General features: G+C 32.5%; 1 protein-coding gene across 3 annotated transcripts in view; it reads left to right on the plus strand.

Annotated features, from left to right (window-relative positions):
- The first annotated feature begins 648 nt into the window (after positions 1 to 648).
- Positions 649 to 23,903, plus strand: part of LOC123679835 (sodium-coupled monocarboxylate transporter 1) — a 117,937-nt gene continuing 94,682 nt past the window's right edge. Inside the window, exons 1-2 of one of the 3 annotated variants that reach the window (XM_045617354.1) lie at positions 11,621 to 11,975; positions 14,298 to 14,533. In XM_045617354.1, the coding sequence (XP_045473310.1) occupies positions 14,501 to 14,533 (33 nt within the window). In that variant the 5' untranslated portion in view covers positions 11,621 to 11,975; positions 14,298 to 14,500. Of the gene's footprint in view, positions 810 to 11,620; positions 11,976 to 14,297; positions 14,534 to 23,903 lie in introns of those variants that run through there. The other 2 variants (XM_045617353.1, XM_045617356.1) reach the window with 2 other exon arrangements.

The following is a 23,903-nucleotide window of genomic DNA, read 5'->3' on the forward strand; positions in this document are numbered from 1 at the left end:
AATTTTGACAATTTGATTACGTGGTTGAAGCGTGTATCGTTCCATTTCTAGAAATGACGTAGTTGTCAAATGTCCAATGTCAAACCAATAGCTTCCAGATAGCGGTCTATTCAATATGAAACCTCTTATTGGAAAATCCTGTAACATCAGATGCACTTGAGGATAACAGTAACGTCTAAGTAAATAATATCTCATATGTACGGTTTTGCGTTCTTCAAGGGTTCAATAAGTGGATGAATGAACCTGTGCTCAAACGCTCATGATATTCCTTGATTTTTTTCAGTTAAAAATTCAATTGATTTGCTCCTGAATCTGTTTTATTCACTTTTTGTTTCAAGTCTGGAACATTCTACTATTATAAATAATATATCCTTTGAAATTCCAGAACGAAATCTACGACTATAACATTTGGAGTACCTGCCAAATTTTGGGAGAATAGATATTATAAAATTTAAAATTCAATTGTCCCATCTCCAATAGCGAGACATTAGTTAAATCTGACAATAATGGAAGATATTAAAAATGATCAATTTCGCAATACAATGAATTGTATTGTTATTTTCTGCCGTAAAAATTCAGGAAATGGTTATTATTTCATGGTACTCGTAATTTGTTTATGTTTTACTTAAGTTCGTACCTTGCTGAGTCAGTACAGTTCAGTTCGTCAATTCTGGCGATGGTGTTCGCTATTGGGTTAAGGCGGTTACGAAACTTTTTGTAGTGGAAATTGCTTCAATCGATACGAAATGTGTGTTTCGAATAACTCTCATTCATATTTTGGAGTTGGAAGCGATTGCAATGGAATGAATGTATGTATAAATTGAATAATTTTTCAGATACAATGATTTGGTATTATCTAAGTTACAGGAGTAGATACCAAAAATTTTTTTTTTCACAAATATTGTATGAAAATTTTAGAAATATAACATTTCATCAAAAATCAAAGAAAATACTTTATTGTTTCTGTTAACCTTCGTAATTGAGGTGAATTAAATAGTTTTGCGATTCAAACGTCAATGAAATTAGTATTTTAAAAAGGTACATATGATATATGAATAATTGCGAAAAATTTAGGAGGCGATTCCTTGTCAAAAACTAAGGTGGATCTTATAATCATATAATTTTTTTTTTGCTCCCCCCTGCTTAGTTACAGCCCTCTGAAGATGGTGCCTCAAAGTAGTTTTTAATTTGTAAAAAGGACATAATTGTTTTTTTTTGTTACATTTATTCTGAACTTTTACCATTTCTCAATAAAAATATTGTTTTGACATCCACCTATTGGATAAATTTAAGGTCGAAAATAATTCCAGCCCCGCAACTCAGGCGTATCATCTGTTGATAATTTTTTTCTAAAAACCGTGAATTTTAACAAAACAATACAAGAGACTTAGTGCGTTCAGAATTGATCAGACTATCCAAAATTAATCTTCTCATTTTAAAATATAAATATAGAAAAAGTTATTGCGGAACAAGATTGAGGGGTGACTTTTCCTACCCCATGGAATCATAAACGAACACCACCAAAAATATTTTTGAATGTTTTCAAATGTCATAAAATGTCAACTTAATTTCATTTAGTGAATTTTTTGGTTCAAAAAAAATAAACACTACTTTTCGGGCGCAATCTTTAAGGGACTGTAACTAAGCAGGAGAGTGGTCAAAAAAAAGTTAGGTTAGGTTAGGTTAGGTTAAATATTTTAGAATGTCTTCTTACCCGCATAAAATGTCAACTTAATTTCATTTAGTGAATTTCTTGGTTTAAAAAAAAAATAAACACTACTTTTCGGGCGCAATCTTTAAGGGACTGTAACTAAGCAGGAGGGAGGTCAAAAAAAAAGTTAATATGAAAGACTCACCCTATTTTTTGAACATGAATCACTAGCTAATTTTTTTCGCAACTATTCATATACTACTAAAAGAACGCTTGATCGTTTTGTATTTTCAAATGTATCGAAATCATTCTAAACTTATTGAAAATAATTTTTGTTTACGTTCTGAAATGTATGAAAAACGGAAATCAAAAGGAAGAATTTATGCATTCGTCTATAGCTTCTAGATAAATAATGAAGCTTCATTCACATTAAATTTCATGAAAATTGGAAGCTTCACCGCATGATGTTGCAACCCATAATTCAATTTCGAGAAATATTGGTTACTTTTCATACAAATATTCACTTTCAAAATTGCTAGCTTTCGCTGGAAATTTTATCGCACTACATTGAAATTCAAAAAGCCCTCTGAAAGATCGAATTCAAATCAAAATAGGTATAGTTAGTTTTATTTACCAAACGTCACTTTTTTGATCTGATCGTGAGCCTACAAAAACCTACCTTTCTGAACGCTCACGGACAGTCAAAAATATTTTTTCTTCTTTGTGTGAACCTATAGTTGCCAATTCACAGCAAAAAATGCTGACATATTCTTAGAATGTTTGTGATGTTTCTTCATTACGTATTGTCAGAAAATGATGTAGATAGTCCTAGTGTAGAGCTTTAAAAGAATCTGGCAATTATATTATTGTAATGTCAATTGTTTTTCACCTTGACAGCGACAAAACCACAGTAATTTTTTCACATTTTGGAGTGATCGTTCCTTGAGCAGATAATTTTTTTCTTCATCTATTATACTTCTACTTGGGGTTCCGTAAATAGGATCGTTCGAAATTTTGTTTTCCCGATAATTTCAAAACTACGAATTCGATGAGGAAGAAATTCAGATGGGGAACCAGCATCAAATAAAATTCGAGAAGAATATCCCAACAAGAATAATCGATATTTCATTGATAAATGAACTTATTCAGTTTAAATGTTGCTTGTAGACAGACGTATCTCCAACTATTTTAACCTTTACACCAAATTTTATATCGATTGCATCGTCAGAGGCATTTCAATTCAATTAGAATATCAAGAAAAAAGGCACTGCTCATTCTGTTGTGTAATTTTGATTCGAGGCCTGAAGTATTGAATGCTTCTCTGTATTTTCAGATTCAAAGAAGCACGAGAATTATTGAGATACTACACTGATTATTATCGAGATTTACAATCGTATTAATATGATAGATTCATGAGAACAAGTATCTTACCAATGTACGATTGCATCGTCAGAGGCATAACAATTCAATTAGAATATCAAGAAAAAAGGCACTGCTCATTCTGTTGTGTAATTTTGATTCGAGGCCTGAAGTATTGAATGCTTCTCTGTATTTTCAGATTCAAAGAAGCACGAGAATTATTAAGATACTACACTGATTATTATCGAGATTTACAATCGTATTAATATGATAGATTCATGAGAACAAGTATCTTACCAATGTACCTTCACACGAAATTTCATATCGATCGATTACCATAAGCATAGAGAATTAAAGAAAAATATAAAAATAGAAAATGGAATAAAACAATAAAGTTACTGTAATATTGTACAAATTTGATTCGAGGCCTAAACCATTAAAAGCGGCCCTGCATTTCTAGATTCAAGGGAGCACGAGAATTATCAACATACATCACTGATTATCATCCAAATCAACAATAATTTCAATATGATTGAATCATGAATTACTTGGAGAATTTCATATATGCTTAAAAGCAAGAAAATTCCTAATTATTTTTGATGCGAAATCTATTATGCCGTAGCCTTTTATCTTTGGTGAATATTGATTATACTTTCGTGTCCCTATAAATTCATTTCAGCAACATACATAAGATATTTTCGTTCTCGTACGAAAGATTTAAGTTTTACCTTGCATCTGTTTTTTTAGAATCATGAAAATATAATATTTCCTGAAATATTCCTTTCATGAAAATGAATAATTCAATTCGGTGCCATCTAAAACAGAAATTTCTCTTATTTTCATTCCCAACCGAGTTTCCAACACATTTCATTCTCCTTGAGTGTCTTCCTCATAGGGATAGTTGATATCTCCTTGAATTCCTGCAGAGAATAACTGCATCTCAAAAGGACCCAAAAGCGTAATAGCAAGTCCGCCATGTTTAGCTGCATAAAATATCAGAAACACTATTCATAAATTCTGAGACGAAGTTCGACATGCAGGTGGAAAACTATTACTACAAGATTCCAGAAAATCTGCATTTTTATGGGCTCTGATAAAAGGATAAAATATCACCTTATCCGTCACTTAAAACTACTCCTGCACTTTATATGAATGCAGATGAATTTCTAACTTCGTTTATCAAAATCATGCTCTGAATTACAAATTATAGGAATTTGTGGAATATTTATAGGGTCTTTCATATCCCGTTCCATTAAGTTTTTTGAGGAAGGTACGTGCTAAATAAAAATTGCTGATTCGGTATGCTAATAGAGAGATAGCCGAAGATTTTAAATAATATTCCAGTGACGCCATTATTGTCCTTGAAATTAAAAGATAACGTTCTGGTTGAAATGAGCAGAATTATTCCTAGAAATGTTGAGATAATGTGAAAAGAGAACCAATTTTGATTTTCAAATACGCTGGTTGACTGAATATTCCCAATCGACTATATGCAAATCGAATCAAATTCAACGCAATTCTGTCTGTCCGTCCAGTCCGTATAGTGAACACAGTAATACTCGAGAGGAAACATCTAGAGGATCTAGAATAGCTTTATTGAGGGCCGGCATTATGAAGGATGGTTAACCGTCGGTTGAGTTCAACCGTGCGCCAACTACCAAAATGCGTGTTATAAACGCCAAACCTTGGTTTGAGCTCGGACTCAACTGAATATTGATCAATTAGTAGAAAGAGAAGAGGTTTCACCTCAAACCGACGGTTGAGGGCATTGACTATTGAGGAAGATATGAATATGTTTGTTGTTCATTCTAGATGATGCCTAAGAAGTAGAAATGAACAAAACTTGCATAAGGAAAACGATTAAAACTAGAAACAACAATATTGCTCATTTTGGCATGTGCTTTATTGCATAATACTGCACCTCAATTTCTATGTATATAGTTCAGTCCGAGGTTCAGTCTATATAATTTCTAATAAGTAGAAATGAACTAAACTTGAATTAGGAATACGATTAAAACTAGAAACAAAATTTCTCATTGTGGCCTGTGCTATATTGTATAATATTGCATCTCACTTTCTATGTTTATTGTTCATGTCTAAAGAGTATAAATGAACTAAACTTGCTCTAAGAATACGATTAAAACTAGAAACGAATAATTACTCTTTGTGGCATGTGCTATAGGTATTGCATAATCTTGCATCTCACTTGCTATGTTCATTGTTCATGTCTTAATGATATCTACAAAGTAGAAATGAACTAAACTTGCATTAGGAATACGATAAAAACTTAGAAACAACAAAATTGCTTATTGTTCCATGTGCTATATTGCAATAGAAATGAAAGAATTGAATCCAATGGATGATCCAAATGTAAGAGTTTTAATTGAGGAGGATGCACAAATCAATGTTGTGAATGAGGGAGAGCATAATTTACCGGGGGAATTCATTAAATATTTTTTCAACTTACTTCAACGGATAGAAGTTAAATAATGAAAATGTAATTCCGTAAATATGCCTTTGGGAATTTAATTCTTCTGGTTAATTCAAGGAGCTGAAATTTTGCATTTAGTTGTGAAATAAGAATTTCAAGCTTCATGCATAATTTCGTGTTGATCACGTAATCAAAAGCATAGAAAATTCAATATTTCCGTAACATGAAAAAGGACGAGGTTCAAATTTAGTTCCAATATTATGTAAAATAATCAAATTCGCTATCTCTAGAACTATAAGAGTCGGAGAAAAAGTTTAAAGGACCCCCGATCTCTTTTTTCGAAAGAAAAGCATATCAGAAAACAGGTCGAAGATATATTGATTCGTACTCGAGTTACAGGGCGTTCCTCAAAAATGGCTTTTTCAATTATTTCGCAATATCTTGGTTTCTGCTCGAAATATGCGAAAAATTCTTTTTTCCAGTTATTTTTATGGTTCAAATAACAAATCATAGAAATCAATGACCGTTTTAGAGTATAGAGAAGAGTGGGTGTTTTTCAGTCTTATTAGTTCCCGGTATGCTTTCAGTGAGCATCGAATTTGGGACACCCTGTACAGTGCTCTTCATGGGAACAATAGTGAATTAATAATCTAGTGCTCCAAAGCTCCTGCCTCGAATTCATTATTTTTCTTTGTCTCTTTTCATTTCAGAACCGCTTTGCTAATTCTGCTTCCTTCTCAACCGAAGATTGTGGAAACATACTGATAACTTTTTGGAATGAAAAAATATATTGATCTCTGATTTCAAAATTTCCACTCGTAAAATGCAAAGTTTGAGCGATAATGGTCCCATACAAAATATAGTTTTTCCAGATAATGGAAGTGCTTTGAGCATTCACAAAGGTGAAATTACTAGCATTCTACTCGCTTTCTATGTTGTCGATGTTAATGTTCATAAAAATTACTACTTATTCCTTAAGCTTGATCATGAGCCAACGTAAAATATTCCCGGGATCTCTATATTTTGTGATCTTGTAGTCGGGTTTTGATGACCATCAGTTTTCGATTTGGGACAAAAATTTATTTATTCATTTATTTACAGAAAAGAGTCGAGGTAAAACCTATAAAAGACTCAGAATATGAATTTAACAAAAATAAGCACAAAATTCTAAATAATGAATCGAAAGAAGAAAAGAAAAAAAAATTGAGATTTTTTAAATAAATAAGGCAGACAATACCGACATATTTTTTTAGGAGTGAAGGATGAAAAAACATAATGTCACATATATTGGAAGAGTATTCTGGTAATATTCAATCATGTTTATTCATGTAACTATATTGAATCATGAATAAATTTTATTATTATTAATTATATCCTATGAAATATAAAAAAATTCTGTAAACATACAATTTCGAAATCCTTCAGGATATTATTATAGATTTCATATTCTTGTATCGCTTATATCTACGACTTCTTCAAAGGATAAACATTATTTTTGTGGTTTCTGCACTCATACCTTATATTATTTACACTGGGAATAATGATTATAATAATTCTTTTTCTTAGAATTAGAAAAATTAGTGTTTGTGCATTTTCTATTAGATATGTACTAGTTGGAATACAATGGATCCAATGGATGATCCAAATGTAAGAGTTCTAATTGAGGAGGATGCACAAATCAATGTTGTGAATGAGGGAGAGCATAATTTACCGGGGAAATTCATTTAATATTTTTTTAACTTACTTCAACGGATAGAAGTTAAATAATGAAAATGTAATTCCGTAAATATGCCTTTGGGAATTTAATTCTTCTGGTGAATTCAAGGAGCTGAAATTTTGCATTTAGTTGTGAAATAAGAATTTCAAGCTTCGTGCATCATTTCGTGTTGATCACGTAATCAAAAGCATAGAAAATTCAATATTTCCGTAACATAAAAAAGGACGAGGTTCAAATTTAGTTCAAATATTATGTAAAATAATCACATTTTCGGGCTAATTTTCGAAGGATCGTATCAACAGTATCAACTAACAATAATATATTAATTGTATTATAATTCAACTAATTTTAAAGTTATTGACAAATGAAATTAAATTGAAAATAATTAGATATTAAATCATACGAATCGCAATAATGGCTGTTATTACGTCGGAATGTTACCAATGTTTATTCCTCGGGAATAAAAGCAATATTTGTAGCCTATTGCTAGGACTATTTAATTTCATATCCAAACAAGAGGACTAGTTGATTCATTCAAATCACACTTTCTGAAGTTATTTTAATGGGACATTTATGTGTTCACGATTGGATTCGTTTATTCTGAAATTTCAAATATATTTCCAATTTAATGTCATAATATTAATTTGAATCCCTTTGATTTCGATGTGAAGTATACTCCTGAAAATTGTCAAACATAAATCTTTCAGGAGTAATTTCCCTGAACATACCTATAGTTGATAACGAATACCTACTCATTTACGATAGCGATGCTAGTTGACCATTAACCACAAATAATCCTGATGCAAATTCTGAAAGCCAAGCATTAGTTTGATATTTATAGTTTTTCATATACCACCCTTTCAATGTTTCACTCCTATCCAATATCCATATATTTATCAGCATATATTAAAAGTTACCCATAGTTGAGGGGAAAATATTGGCACTGGATAAACACACTTTCAGTATATTGGATGAAATGAGCCAACAATTTTACATTGATGATCGTCGTGTAATATTTTCTATGTAAGATTAATAGATTTTTAGGTGGATGGAATGTACTCATAATTCCTTAGTGATGATATGAAAACTTGAAGTGTCCTTGAATGTTTTGATTACCTTTCATTAGGCTCAGACTTTGATTAATTGATTCCAAGGGGTTTGATATCCTGTCAAAAATATAAAGGAAAAAATATAAGGAAAGTATTGAGGACAAGTCATAGGACCTTTTAACCAATTGTTCAATCATGCACCGTTGGAAACCAGAAAAAATGTATACAGTCAGAAATGTGAACCAAGCTTTCTGGAGATGATAGTACATTGAAAAATAAGTGTAGTTTGATGAACTTATGGCCCAGAATGCATATTAACGAAGATATATTCTTCCAAAGTTGTTAAAATTTCAAAAAATTTCCCCGCATATCTTCTAAACAGTGAATGCCACCAGATTGAAATTCCTTACATAAATGTATGTTGTTAAAAACCATTCTTTCATTATACTTCTACATTTCTGATATTGTTATAAAGTGTGTTTTTAAAGGACGAGTCATGATTTTTTTGGGATATTTCTTAGATTTCGAAGGAGGCCGTTGGAATTTTTCAAATCAAATCAAATCAAAAATCAATTGAACCAAGACTTAGCTTTTTGAAGAGTCCTATGTATCTCTGCTCTGACTACCTCTGAATTTCAACAGGAGTTCAAGGATGAGGTATCATCCGCATATTTACTTACATGTTATATCACAGGATAGATCGTTCATAAATTCAATGAAGAGAAGATTCCCCAAAATAGAACCTTGGGGCACACTCTTGCTAACTTTCACAAAAATTGTTGAACATATTGTTGTCTATTCTTCATAAATGAAGCCATCAGTTTAAGAAGCAGGCCTCGAATGCCATAAAATTCCAATTTTCTCAGAAGGATTTTGTGGGAAAAATTATCGAAAGCCTATTGCTTATTGCCGTCATGCCGGCATTTTTTTCTATGACTATTAGTGCTGTAGATAATAGTCGACTTTTTCTCTCTATATCCATGCTGTTTATTCGTAAATATTTGTGTTTTCATGTATTTCATTATTCTATTCTTTATCAAATTTCTATAATTTTCGATGATGCTAGGAAGCTAGGAGAATAGAAATCGGCCTGTAGTGTGGCATGTTCTTTTTGCCGCTTCGTTTGTAAACAGAAACGATTTTCGTTTCTTTTGTGATTCCGAGAAAAAACTTTCTTCGAAACATCTGTTAATAATGATAGTAAGAGGTTCCGCGATAACATTCATAATATCTTTCAGATTACAGGTGAATGAACCATATGAATCAGAAGTAAACTTGCCATTCATTGAATTTATCATTTTCACTTCATCTGGTGTTGCCGGATCCAAAAAAAAATGATTTGAAACTCCTTATTTTCATTTTATTATTCAGACTGATCTAAGTCAACATGTCGAGAATCATTATTCAATTGATTAAGGAACTCGAAGAATTCTTCTGGGTCCAAAGCGTTCCCATTGCACCTTTTTTTCCTGAGGGAACTGACGATTTTCCATGTCAGTTTCTGTTTGTTCTCGGACTGACTCATTCGACTCGAATAGTATTCCTTCTTAGCTTCTTCCAATGACTTTCAATATTGTTTGAGGAAATTTTTATAACTTCTTCACTTTCCTTTCTCACTTGAATGCCCGTGTTTGTAATTAGTACATCAAGTTGATTCTTTATTTTCTTCAATTCTTCAGTGTACCAAGGTTGTTGTCTAACTTGCTTGTCTCTATCTCTAGTGGTTTTCGAGTAATTGATTGATTTATTTCTTTTTGGAACAAAACATAGCTTCAATTGGACATTCATCATTTCGGTATGTGGAATCCTAAAAAGCTGAAATTTTGGATATGGATTACCGAAGATGTCCAAAATGTCAGCTTTCAGGATTCCACGTACCTAAAACTCAGAAATTTTATTTTCAGTATAATTTCAAAAATACTTATTTGTTCGGGATGGAATTTCGAATTGAGATATAAAATTACAATTTCAAACTCCATTCGAGTGTTTTATTTATATCATCCCCTATCAGCCAAAATTCCATATTGTACAAAAATGTCAATAATAGAACCAATGATGTAAAACTGAACAAGTCGATGTTCATAAAACCTGTTACTACATTAGAAATGAAACATATTATTGGTAATATGAAAAATAAAATGAGTAGTGGCTGGGATGAGAGACCTGTTTCTATTCTATTCAGAATATTCAGATAAAATACCAGAAAAAAGGACCTACTCAATATCTCAGTGACAACAGATCCTGCCGAATTAGGATTTCACATGTAGGTATCTTTCGAGATACTCACGAGCATGTATTATATATTTATGGGACTTTTTTCATGATTATTTGAGGAATCTTTCATTTCCGTTAGTACCTCTAACACCCCGTATAACAACCTCAAGCTTTATGCGAAATTTTCTTCTACATAAAATCTGAATGATTGTCTAGCATTTGCGGTGTTCATATTTCATACACAGTATTATAAGGAACTGTAAAATTCTCAGAAGGTATCAATAGTATATTATTCAACGAGCGGTAATGTAGGTCATAACTCACGCAGATGAAGTTTGCTGTAATTCATCAAGTGAGTTGTGACCAATACCGCAAGTTGAATACTATACTTTATCTACAACTATATCAATAAAAACTAAGAAAAAATACAGACTTAGAATATAAACAGAAGGAACGGGAAATAAACATATGTGCTCGATCCCGAGTACAAGAGAGATGGAAACTTAGTGTCACCAATCACAATCGAACTAGCTCAGGCTAGCTCGAATCCAGTACAAAGTACAGACATAGACTTTATTGAAAAACCTTAATAGTTGCCTATAAAAATGCATCAAAATATACCAAAAAAAATTCTCTGTAAACGATGACTTAATGATCTTACTGCTACACCAATCTTGAAATTTTTTTCAAACTCCTTTATGTTTTTTCGGGCAAGTAATTCTGTATGGTAACATTAGTTGTTTGTCTTTTGGAAATGTATACCTATATAATATTTCATCTTCACTAACTGAGTTAATCGTTTTCAGCAAAAAAATCACAATAATTAGATATCAACTTAATTTGAAAACGTCAAAATTATTAAAGTGACAATCACTCGGACATTCCTTCCCTCAATAACAATAATGGAATGTTCCCTTTCGGCCAATCGAATAGAAACAGAGAAGTATAGAAGCACAAATCCATATTTTCCGATTTATTATAGTGAGTTATTATAACTCACGCTGTTTGTTAATAGATAAAATTAATTGCTCAAAAGCAGTTGAATAATGAATACATAATTCAATAGGAGTAGATAAAAATTTTTTTCCAACAATTCCAAAGCTACATACGTTATTAAATGAAAGAGAGGTACGGTTTACTGAAACACGCATCGCTAGGAAAATCCTCTTTACCGACCTAACCGGTCACAGAGTCGTATCCCACTACCGATCTTCTTTCTAATAACCTGTGGCGAAGAATCTTCTTGTGAATTTCATGTTTTAAAACCACTTTGCCTGGTGGGAGTATTTAGTAGTGTTGTACGCTCGATAACAGATACTTGTAGCGGCCAATCGAAGCCCGTTCATATTGTAACCTAAAACTTGACCTACAGATTTCTGGATTGTTCCATTGACTGTCTTGAAAGTTAAACGAACTCTCTGTGACATCATTCATTGATCCCCAAAGAGTTTCCTGGTTCTGCAATGGAATGGTGATGCAATGTTCTCCAGTTTATCTAGAATAAATCAGAGAAGCTCAGAAATTCGTCAGGTTGAGATAAACCAGATCTGAGAGGTTTGTTATTTCTTGTTGTTATTGTCATGTTCGGTTTGTTTACAAATATTGGCGCCGAGTTTTTTAGTCTAGATTGTTTGAAACGTTGGATTGAATCCAGGTCTATTGATTAGAGTCTTAATCTATAAATGATTTGATCCTAAAAACTTCTTTGAAATTGTTGTCTCAACTAGAATAGACCTAGGATCTCATATGATGATACTGAATACTAAATCTATTCTCGTTAAGAGTTGGCATCTTTCTTTTAAACAAAACATTATTTTTTCGGCAACCGTCCGGGAAGTGCTCACTTTCCGGACGCTTTTTCTCTGAGAAAGTAGCATTTCCCGGCCTAGTCCGGAAAGTACGTACTTCCCGGACTAGGCCGGAAAAGAATCATAGAATCCATAGCAATCGAGTTAACGGCTGATAGTTCATATGAAATTAGTTGTCAAAAATTTGTATGTTTTTTTATCGCAATCGCAATAAAATATGGAAAGCAGCAGCGATAGTGTTATTTTACATGGTTGCCGGAAAAATATTGTACGCAACACGCCCGAAAATGGTTTTTTTGGACTCACAGACTTCTATTTTGTCTATTCGTCCAAAAAAAACCTATTTTCCGGACTTGTTACGTAAATTACTATTTCCACTCGAGATTCAGTGAAATAATGAAATTTGATCATGTTAAAAAACGATAGATCCAGATTACAGGATGCCAATAATTCATAGTTTATTCACAAGCTATTCGGAATAATCGATTCTTAAGATCCGGATATATTAACATTAACAAAACAATTTAATATTCCTGTTTATTGTGGTTTCATAGACTTCATTAATGATTCTTTCGATTTAAAACGGTAATTTTGAGTACTAGGTAGGTAGTGTTTATTATGTGTTTACCTACCAATCATGTATGAATTACAAATTGGAATAATTACTAACCTATCGTACGTAAAATAGTCAGAAGACGCAATTACCAATCTCCTCTTTATTGGTTATATATTCATGATCAATACATTGGGTCATTTTTTGCGTCTTAAAATTTTTAATTTTTCATATCACAAATATCAGGTTATAGAAATCTATATTTTTATTGATAAAACTCGAAATACGTATACATATAGGTTTACAATGAGTGTGTCCAATAAAAGAACATATTATACAATATTCGGATTTAGGAATGAGTAGGATATAAGAATCCGTTTATTGGAATATTTTCCTCATACAAAACGATAAATAATTAAAAAATTTGGACACATCAGCAAAAAATCAAAAATTTCTTTATAATTACATATATGTAAAGTCACAGTAATGTTTACAGTGTTCATCTATGATCAGTCTTATTCTGTACCATATAAAGTTTATATTTTGATCGTTTAAGTAGGTTGAGAGGCTTATATAGGTTCAAACATTTTTCCGAATACATAATCCATAATATCCTTCACAAAAACAAAACAGTATAATATTAAATATGATACGCTCACTATATAAAACAAAGATGAATTTTTCTTCACAAAACAAGAAATATTTTAAAAAATTAATAAATAAAAAGATTGGTTCACATCCTCGAATTCATAAATAAAGAATTGAATCCTATTTCTCTCAGTTTCGAACACCAATGCCCAAATTAGGGCGAGTTTAAGATCTGGACCACTTTCTTTGGGCATTTCGAATTAATTAAATAAAAATGGACTCAGGTATTGTTTACCGCTTCTTTATTAGATAGATTCAGATAGATTTAGATAATGTCAAGTAAATTCGTCTACTGGAATAAACGAATCGAAGAAAGTAGTTTTGAAAATTATAACAATTTCATTGTCATATACAGAAATCATTTCTTATTTATTCATCTCTTCAACCCTTAGCTTAGGTTTTAGAGTATTGAAATTAATTCAAAACAACATTAAGACATTTCAATACATAAACTAATAAAACTGGAATGAGGAGCATAGTTTGGATGAAAATTTGCAGGGAGCAGAAAATTTTCCTGATTAGCAGGTCACTTTACACCGCGAACATAAAATAAATTTTTCCATCAATCAGAACAGATTTAAAAATGATGCTCAATAATCAATCACACCTAGGTAACTCATTGTTATTTGTCTTATTCATATTCACCCCTTCAACTTGTCGAACTAAATGTTTCTCCTCGTCTTCTATACTGATTATTAAAACCATAATCCTTTCGAAATTATGTCATTCTAACAGTAATTATGATGGAATAACTGTTAAGGAAAATTTTAGAGATAGTCAATATTATTCATATGTGAAAATAACCAAATAAATAAAGTTAATGAATTAATTGCTGAGTGTTTTGATGCATCAGGTATATATTTTTAGCAATACTATCTATCTACGGAAGCGAATGAATCACGAAATCTTGGCAGGCAAATCCTTGAATCCTTGGACTTTGGACTTCAACCTTAAATCGATTAACGAAAGTTCCTAAAAATGTCTCTCTGATCTCACTCACCAGGCGAATCTAAATTTAATTTCAAAATTATATCAAGAACGAAAAAGTATATATCAAGAATAAAAAACAAATGTATCAATATATGAAGAGAACAAATCTGCAGGTAGGTAATTTGAAATTTTTTAGGTCCTGCAGAGATTAATTGCATCCAATTTATCTGATATCCAGCATTCAAGAAATCAATAAAAGTTTAATGTTCTCTAAATAGTGATACCAAAAGCTGTTACCTGACATTCTAATCATTCAAGATTTCATTGAAATGTGCTCATACTACTGAGAAATAAAACAAAAGAAATTAATACGTTTCGTTCGAATTCAGAAGATTACAAGAAGTAGCTGAACATAACAATTAATCCAACAAATAGTCATTACCCTTCAATGAATAATGCAGTGTGAAATTTTGAATCATTTCACTTCGAATACCTAATTAATGTGCATTTTATTGCCTAGTAGCTGATTCATGCACGTAACAATGGAATATTTTTGCGCGAATTGTACGAGACATCATGAATGGAAAATGCAATTTTCCAATTTAATCATAGAAATCTGTGTTGGTTATGATTTCAATTCACCTGACTATTGATTCTTCAATTGAACAATAACTGCAAGGTTCAGAATTCTATAGATTCGAATAAAATGCATTTTTTCAAATTGAATAATTGATTTTCCCATTAATTTCACATTATTGAATATCAATCGTTATGTCGAAATTCTAGGATATTTAAGAATAATGTTTATGTTGACCCAGTTCTTGTCATTATTTATGTGTGCGCGTTGAGTTTATCACTTTCTCTTATCGTCTCCTTTGTAGATAAGAAAAACTTTTTATTTGAATGAGCATTAACGTGAATCAAGGTGAATCCTTGACAATTTACTGATGAAGTCAAAGTTAATATCTGCTTGAACAGGTCATGATCACTTGAAAAGAATAGTTATTTATAATACCTACAAGTGCAGAAGGCATCGATATTCTTCCACAAATTCAAAATTTAAAAACGAGCCACGACGTGGCGAGTTTTTGAATGAACGAATGTTAGAATGATCCGTGTGTACGAGTATTATATACTTGATTTCAAGTCAAGCTCAACTCAAGTAGTAGTTTTTCAATCTCAAGTCAAGTCAAGTAATTATTTATCAAATACTTGAATTATATCAAGCTACTTGATTTGTAGCAGTTTTATAGTGTATTGTCACATCAATAAAAAAATGAGGAAATGAGAAAAAAACGCTTTTATTTATTAAACTTATTGTATGAAAGAACCGAAAATATCAACTTTTTTGGAAAAGAAACATGAATTAAATAATTATAAATCATACACTGTGTCCGTAAAGTATGGAACAAATTCATTTTTAGCTAAACAGACCATTTTTAGAAATAATCCTGAAACAAGTCGATTTTTTATTTAAATTTACCGTATTTTGAAATGATAATCTAATATACAGGGGGACTTCAGAGTAATAACGCCACCGTCATTTTTGTATGTTGATTCCAATTTGTACAGGGTGGACAAAAATACAATAGTTTTGTGTGTGCTCATAACATTCTTTATTAGTTGAATTAACATTATTATCAAAAATACTAATTGTCTAGCGGCAATTGGTTTGAATGTAACATCACCCCGTAGTTTGTTACATTTTTAGATTAATAAAAATGAGCTGTTTCCAAACATGTTTGGTACGTGTGGTCTGGCAGACAGAATATGAAAGAAATTATTTCTTATTTTTATACATTTTTATTAATCTTAAAATGTAACAAACTACAGGGTGTTACATTCAAACCAATTGCCGCTTGACAATAAGTATTTTTGATAATATTATTAATATAACTAATAAAGAATGTTACGCGTTACTTTATGAGCACACACAAAACTATTGTATTTTTGTCCACCCTGTACTAATTGGAATCAACATGTAATACATTTTTGGAATCACTGGGTTTTTTTTTGCACCCGAAAGTATGATAGAAACTTTCAATATTCAATCCCGAATTCTTGAAAATACTATATTTTTTGAAGAATGTTACATTGAAGTTTACACATTAGTACCAAAAATTATCGATAACGGTGCCTAATACGTATAACTGAGGAACACAATATCTCAATATGATTCTAGGAATCTAGGCGGTAAACATCCAAATTCCATCCCAACTATTAATGAAAGATCTCCGCAGTGGCTTATCCAGGAGGGGTGTCAGGGTGTAACCCATCAGGGGGTTAATGTTTCGTATTACTTTCTAGATAGTGTTGTTATATATAACCATTATATATTTTCATTTATAATATTTCATCTGGAAAAATGAAACAGAGACTTTTCAATATTTTGTTCAATTTCTTCTGTATAACTTTCATGTAAATTCGATACTATGTACCTTTCTTTGAAAAAAAATCCTAGATCTGCCACTTCCTCTTCGATTTATGAGCAAATACGGCAAAAAATGGAATACATTCAATTTCGAATAAGCTCCATACCTCGAAAACTGCCCATTTCTGAGCTTTGTGGCTATTGATATTTTTGAACAGCCCATCAAAAACAATAACATACCAAACATTCAGCCAAATTCACGGAAAGCCATTTCTCTCACTACATGTTCGGGGTGCTCCTTGTCCAAAGCATTTTTGTCATGGTTTTCAATAGCGGGGCATTTTGTGATCAGGAGTTTCTTCCTCCAGCCCACAAAATCTGCAGTCGTCCGTTTCTAATAATCCTATTCCCATTTAGTTTATCATGAGGTGGCAGTGCTTGTAATACAGTGAGGAGTTGTACCATGATATTCTTCTTCTTCAAGTGCCATATCCGCGGCGGATGTCGGCAACCATCATAGCTATCTTGACTTTGGAGACAGCGGCTCTAAAGAGATGTTTTGAGCTGCATCCAAACCACTCTCTCAGATTTCTCAGCCATGAGATTCGTCTTCTTCCTACGCCTCTTTTGCCTTCTATTTTCCCCTGCATTATTAATCGTAAGATATTGTACTTCTCGCCTCGCATTATGTGTCCCAAATATTGTAACTTTCTCTCCTTGATGGTACGTTCAACTTCTTTTTCTCTCATGATATTACATAGATCCAAATACTTTTTGGATATAGCAGTTCCGAACCAAACTAAATCATATCCAAGGCTCTCCCCTCATGAACCTTATTAGATTGTCCAATATGGTAAGCAATTTCATTCGAAAATCAATTTCTCCTTCTTCTGGTAAAAATTGGCGACAACTATGGCAAATTTGTCTCTCTATTGGCAGGTGCTTGTCTTGCAGGTGCTTGTCTTGCTGGTCCTTGTGTTACCCCTATTTTGCCCTTAATGGTTAACTGGAGCAATTGATACTGATCACCCTTCAACACAAATTCGGAATATGCCGTTTTCCACTTTTTAATAGATTTCTAAAAGTTGGATTTAATCTGATATAATTAAGGTAAAGTAAGGATTTAAAGTATCAAAGGAAGAAAGACCAGATACATAGGACATGTGATGAGGGGTGCGAAATATGAGCTTCTGAGGTTGATGATAGAAGGAAAGATTCAGGGCAGAAGATCGGTGGGTAGAAGACAAAATTCTTGGAAGAAGGATTTGAGAAGATGGTTTGGTTGCACCTCCACCGACATTTTTAGGGCAGCTACATCTAGAGTTTTGATTGCCAGATGGATCGCCAACCTTCGTTAGGAGACGGCGTACTAAGAAGAAGAAGAAGGATTTGAAATTATATTATAAAATTCTGTCACTAGAAAACTGTGTTCCACTTCAGCTCGGGCTGGATAGTGTTGCCAAGTGGTGTGAGGATAATCTTTTGAGTTTGAATGTTTCAAAGTGTAGTGTTGTTTGTTACCTACACAAGGAAAACCGACAAGCTGAGTTGTGAATATTTCGTCAGGGATTAAGTTCTATCTCGGGTTGATGGTGTGAAAGACCTTGGTGTGGTTTTTGATCAGAAGTTGACTTTCATTCCACGTATCTCCTAACTTATTTCATCTGCTTCGAGAACATATGGATTCATTACTCGCAATGGCAAATATTTCAGCAATACTTCAACATTTCTGAGTCTCTTTCATTCACTCATCCGAAGCAAGTTGAAGCATGGCAGCATTAATTGGCACCTTGAGGCCGTTCAGAGAAGTTTTTCGAAGTTTTTAGTTTGGAGGAATGATAGGGTTTATCCACCAAGAGGATTCGACCATGGTGCATTGTTAAGTATATTCAATATGGTTTCGCTTCGAGATAGGAGAGGAATTTTGTGTCTTAGATTCCTATACTGCACAACAGTATAGATTGCCCACCTCTTCTGGCTGCTTTGGGATTCCGCGTTCCAAGACCTGCGTCCCGTGCGGTGGAATTATTCCACTTGGGGACACCCAGGACCAATTCTTTGATGCAGTCCCCCATTTGGTTCATGGAGTCTACGTTCAACTCAGTTGCGAGAGAGTGTGACATTCACTTTGATTCGTTGGCGTGTATTGTCGATAAATATGTAACGGGGTTAGGTTGAATGTATATGATTGTATTTTTTATATTTTTGGTATACGGTTATTTTCTTGCTCTTGAGATATTATATTGATTATCAGTGTTGATTTTTGATGTGTCATGTAATGAAGCTAATTTAGATTATTGTGAATCGATATTGTCGGTGCATTTCTGTATTCTTTTTTTTTCATCTCATTTTGCGCTGTAGCTTGGTTTTTTATTGCTTGGTTCATTATTTTCTGTAATTGGGTGTTTACCATTTGAAAATAAAGGTCTTATTATTATTATCATATAAGGTGAGAATCCACGAGAGAACAAATTTCTTCTCATTGTCTAAGCCTCTTTAAATTGCTTCAAATAATTAATATAATGGGAATGAAGGTTTTAATGAACCACAGTAGACATAAAACTTCCAGTGTTTTCATTCCATTTGCCATAAGATGAAAAATGATGAAAAAAACAGAATGTAAATAGTGAAACGTCTTTCCAGACAGTTCAGACACGGGGTATTCCCAAGGTGAGCCTCATCGATCATAAACTCCATCTCCTCCAAATTGACCAATTAAAGAAACTTCTCGAGTGTCTCGAGATGTAAAAAAACGGGCGATAATTCAGAAAACCAAATTTCCATGGGCGTGCGAGCTCACCACGAAATGGAGCACCTACAAATGAACATTTACTCCGCAATATATCACGGTGAAAGAACGAAGACAGTTTTCCTTATTTCCGGAAGAAAAACGATGCCGGCTCTTTTGAATTGTGAATTCCACAGAATGTCTCTCGCGTCCCCGGCCAAACGATAGGAAGAATGTTTTTGATAAAACATATTAATGGTGGAAGTTCAGACATAGTGCAAACTTGAGAGGGTTTCCTGATTAAAGGGCGTAAAACTATCTAGGGGATTTCGTCGAAGATAAAACAAGTTTAACGAATTACTGTCCATTCGGATGAAAAATTGATGTGACGTTGCAAATCTCTTTCATTTATCAGATTTTTCGAGCCTTCGGACTGGTGGAAATCGAGCTGCGAAATAGCTCGTAGATTGAACTTAAACATAAAACCTTCTTCGAGGCTCGTTTTTCTTCAACCTATGTGGAAACTAGTGATTCCACACATTTTAAACTCTTCCGATGAAATATTCATCATCGAAGAATTTACTCTGATTAATAGCTATATTGATATAACGAAAATCTAATGAGATTTTAAATCGCATATTGTTCGAGTTTGTATTCTCAGCTTTATCGTTTCATACTAAGAATAATAAATATAGATTGAGGGAGCATACGAGTATTTCATTTTCAGAAAGCAAAATTTGTCCACAATATGAACTATCAAAATTGACATGAAGCGAACGGGAATGAAAACATATCAGTGTTACGATATTTCAGTCGATTCGCGATTTTCTCTGCTGTTCGATAGAGAATCAACGTTTCATATCAACTCAAAATATATTGAAATGAATACCTAAATATATCAGAAATTCAGAAAATAAACTTCAAGCGCGCCAAACGACGTGAAACAACCGATGACACTAGGAGAGCAAAATTTGCCAAACCTTGGATTTCAGCAGATAAATACAAAAAATAATAAATATTCTGCTTATTATAAATTCGACAATTAGGAAAAACATCGAATTCCAAATATTCTAATTTGCATATCTAATCGAGAATTACTCAAATGCCTTATAATATTATAAGGCATTATCGCCACATAATGTTATAAGGCATTTGTATATACATTCATACGAGTAATTATATAGTAAAATTTTGGATTCGAAGATATATCACAATCCTACAACATAATCTAACCATGTTGGGGACATGTGAAAAAATGCGCTTACTTCCTCTATCTATGTGTATTACTCTATGCATAGAGTATTAAACATAGATAGAGACACACTTTTGATGAAACCATGGTTCATCAAAAGTGTGGATGATGAAACAATTTTTCAATTTCTCATTTCTAAGAAATATATTCCTCATATGGAAATACGTTGTGCGGCAGTTATTGATTTTAGTAGATGGTGGTAAATTTTAGTATTCCCGTTAATAATTTAAGGTATCGTTATACATATTTGCTTCCTGAAGAGTCGATGATTTCATACGAGAAATAATATAGACTGTTTTGGGATTGAAGAAAGAAGTACTTTAATATGTACGTGGAAAAACGAAATGCGCATTTTGCTAAACTCGCAAAAGAATATGCAACTTTATCTTTATAGCCAAATCATTCCGAGTTACGAGCTAATTCACAACCAGAACTAGATAAGAGTGGAAATGAACAAGTATGGTACGTTAATAATATTTATCAAGAAGAGAAATAATGGATGCAGAGCTGAAAATCGAACAGAAGTCATAATCAACTCATTTGGACAGCTCTAGATGAGAATTTTCTTTATGACTGTAGAACTAACGAGTTGGTCCGAATGTCTACAGAAGATGTCAAGATTATGAAAAAACTAAATAATTGTTATTATTTCAGACGCCAAAACTCACAGAAAATAATTTCTCTAATTCTGTGGTTATTCCGTTCATTCTTCCACATCTTGTAGAACAAAATCGTGCGAGAATATATCAGAAACGCACAGTTTTCATGGTTATATTTTATTATTCTATGTTGGCACTCCGAACTTTCCGCCACGGCTTTATCTGTCAATTCATCAATTTGCCTTAAAGAAATCAGTTCTGCCAACCATCATTTTTCAATGCAAAAATCACTAAATGATATTTATGGAAATATTTCATTAATTTCAATAAAAATGCAATGAATTAGAGAAAATAATGTATAATACTCGTACAGAATGCTCATTCTACCTCTCGTTCATTGCAAAACTCGCCACTTCGTGGCTCATTTTTGAATTTTGAACTCGTGGAAGAATATCAATGCCTTCTGCACTTGTATTATAAATAACTATTATTGTGCAACAAGTGGGGAAAGTCTTTTCTCACGAGTGTGGAAATTTGTGGCACGAGGTGTGGGCGAAATGCCACGAGGAGTGACCTAATAAAAGACAGTGGCGACAATACATTCAAATTGAGCCTAAAAATGGCGAACCGTATGGTTAAAACATAGAACTTAAGAGAACAATTGACTGAACTGAACTGACACTTCGTCAAAATTGAAATTATTGGGCCGGAGTATGAAGAATACGCTACTTTTCATAGCATTTGTAGTGAAACATATTTTGTAGTTGTACTTAATTGTGTCATTGACCCTGTGAAATTATTTGAAAGATATTTAACTGTGACCGTGTCATTTTACACTCACAAGACTTTTAATATCATACAGAAAAAGTAAATGGGCCTCCTTCTTAATATACCTAAGAATATTCCTAGATATTTCAATCCCTAAAATCCCAGGTTGTAAAGATCGAATTGTAGAATTTTAGAAAAAGATCGTCAGCAAAAATTGTATGATTGCCACAGGTTATTTGAAAGAAAATCTGACGAAAAAAATTGCATTTGTGCAAAAGATCCAGATTCGATAAGGAATATACCAAAAACTACTAGTGTGTTGATGACAAATCAGTTTCAGTATCACATAATGTGCAACCACGTGAAGATTGCTGAATCATTTGAAATCAGAATCAATGAAGTGAAAGATCACCTGGATATGGATAACAAAAAAATCATCTTTAATTGAAAATAATTCGTATTAATCATATGAAACTATGGTATCATCAATTGGTTACTACTGTACTAATAGAAACTAGGAATTTTCTGATTTGCTTCATATTTCATCATCAATGGATCATAATAATTGATGATACGATAAAACCAATTTCTGAACGCTTTTAGTATTTGAAACGGCTAATGCAAAAAATAATAATAAATCCTTTCACTGAAGTTATAAGTTATGAGCTACTGAGTAACTGAAACTGAAGGTTACGAAGTTTTTAAAAAACATTGTTGTCAAAATAATTCGTAAAACGCTTAAAAACAATTCTGTAGATGAGAGTATGGACACTTCAGTATAATATTACATATGCCCACTGTTAACTCAAAAAACATCATGATTTTTTTTTTCGTTGATGCAGAACAAAATTTATATTATAATTTATTCTTCTTCTTAAACTATATGGGGTGAGTTTTAAAGTCGGACATTGATTTTGACCATTGTTTCCTATAATGGACTAGTTTTCATTTTTTTGTTAAGGATTAATTCTAAAAATTTGAGTAAAATGAAACAAAAATGTGGAAGAATCATTGAAATATCTCTAGAAATGAAAAAGTTATGGGACTTTGAAGTTGCGCTTGGAAGAATAATTTCATAGTACGTGTAAGTGTCGTGACGTCATACCCTAGACGACTGGTATTCGCAAAGTGCTTACGAATTCATTGGTGTACAATCACTTGTGCCGTTCGTGTCGTGTTTTGTTCGTTACACGATGGCTGAAATAACTTACTATATACATACATATAAATTACTTTTTTCTCTTTTTACTTTTTACTCCTCACATAAATATGTTTTGCCATTGATAGACTTCAACAACCAGTACTCAACTACAAATCGTTTATGAAACGTTTTTTAAATAAATCATCGTTATAAGTTGAACCATGATGAGGCAAACTCAAAAGTAGATACTTACTTGAAAAGTTTAACTCCTTTTATTTCTGCACTGACATAAGATGGATTTGAAGCAAAAAACTCCATTACTGCGAATATATCTATTTTAGGCAAATTGTCACTTTCGCGAAGCTATCTTCCATTATGGGGACATTAAAACAAAACTCAAGTTAAAACTACACTGTACAACTACAAACGGCGAGAGCCTTGGCGCGGCTAAGTATTTAAACGTAATTTATGGTGTAGCGATCACAGGCAAGAGCCGTGACGTCACAGAGCAAAGACGTTCCGCGCTAAAATACGTAAATTTAAATAATCTATTTCTCAGTCATTTATTGATGGATTTTCAAAATTTTTTCACTGATTTATCAGTTTTTTATCAGTATTTTAATTTTATAGTATCAAATATAGTATTATCAACATCTCTAAACTAGTCCATTAAATACCATTGTT

This window comes from Harmonia axyridis, chromosome 5 (genome assembly GCF_914767665.1).
Source record: "Harmonia axyridis chromosome 5, icHarAxyr1.1, whole genome shotgun sequence".
NCBI lineage: Eukaryota > Metazoa > Arthropoda > Insecta > Coleoptera > Coccinellidae > Harmonia > Harmonia axyridis.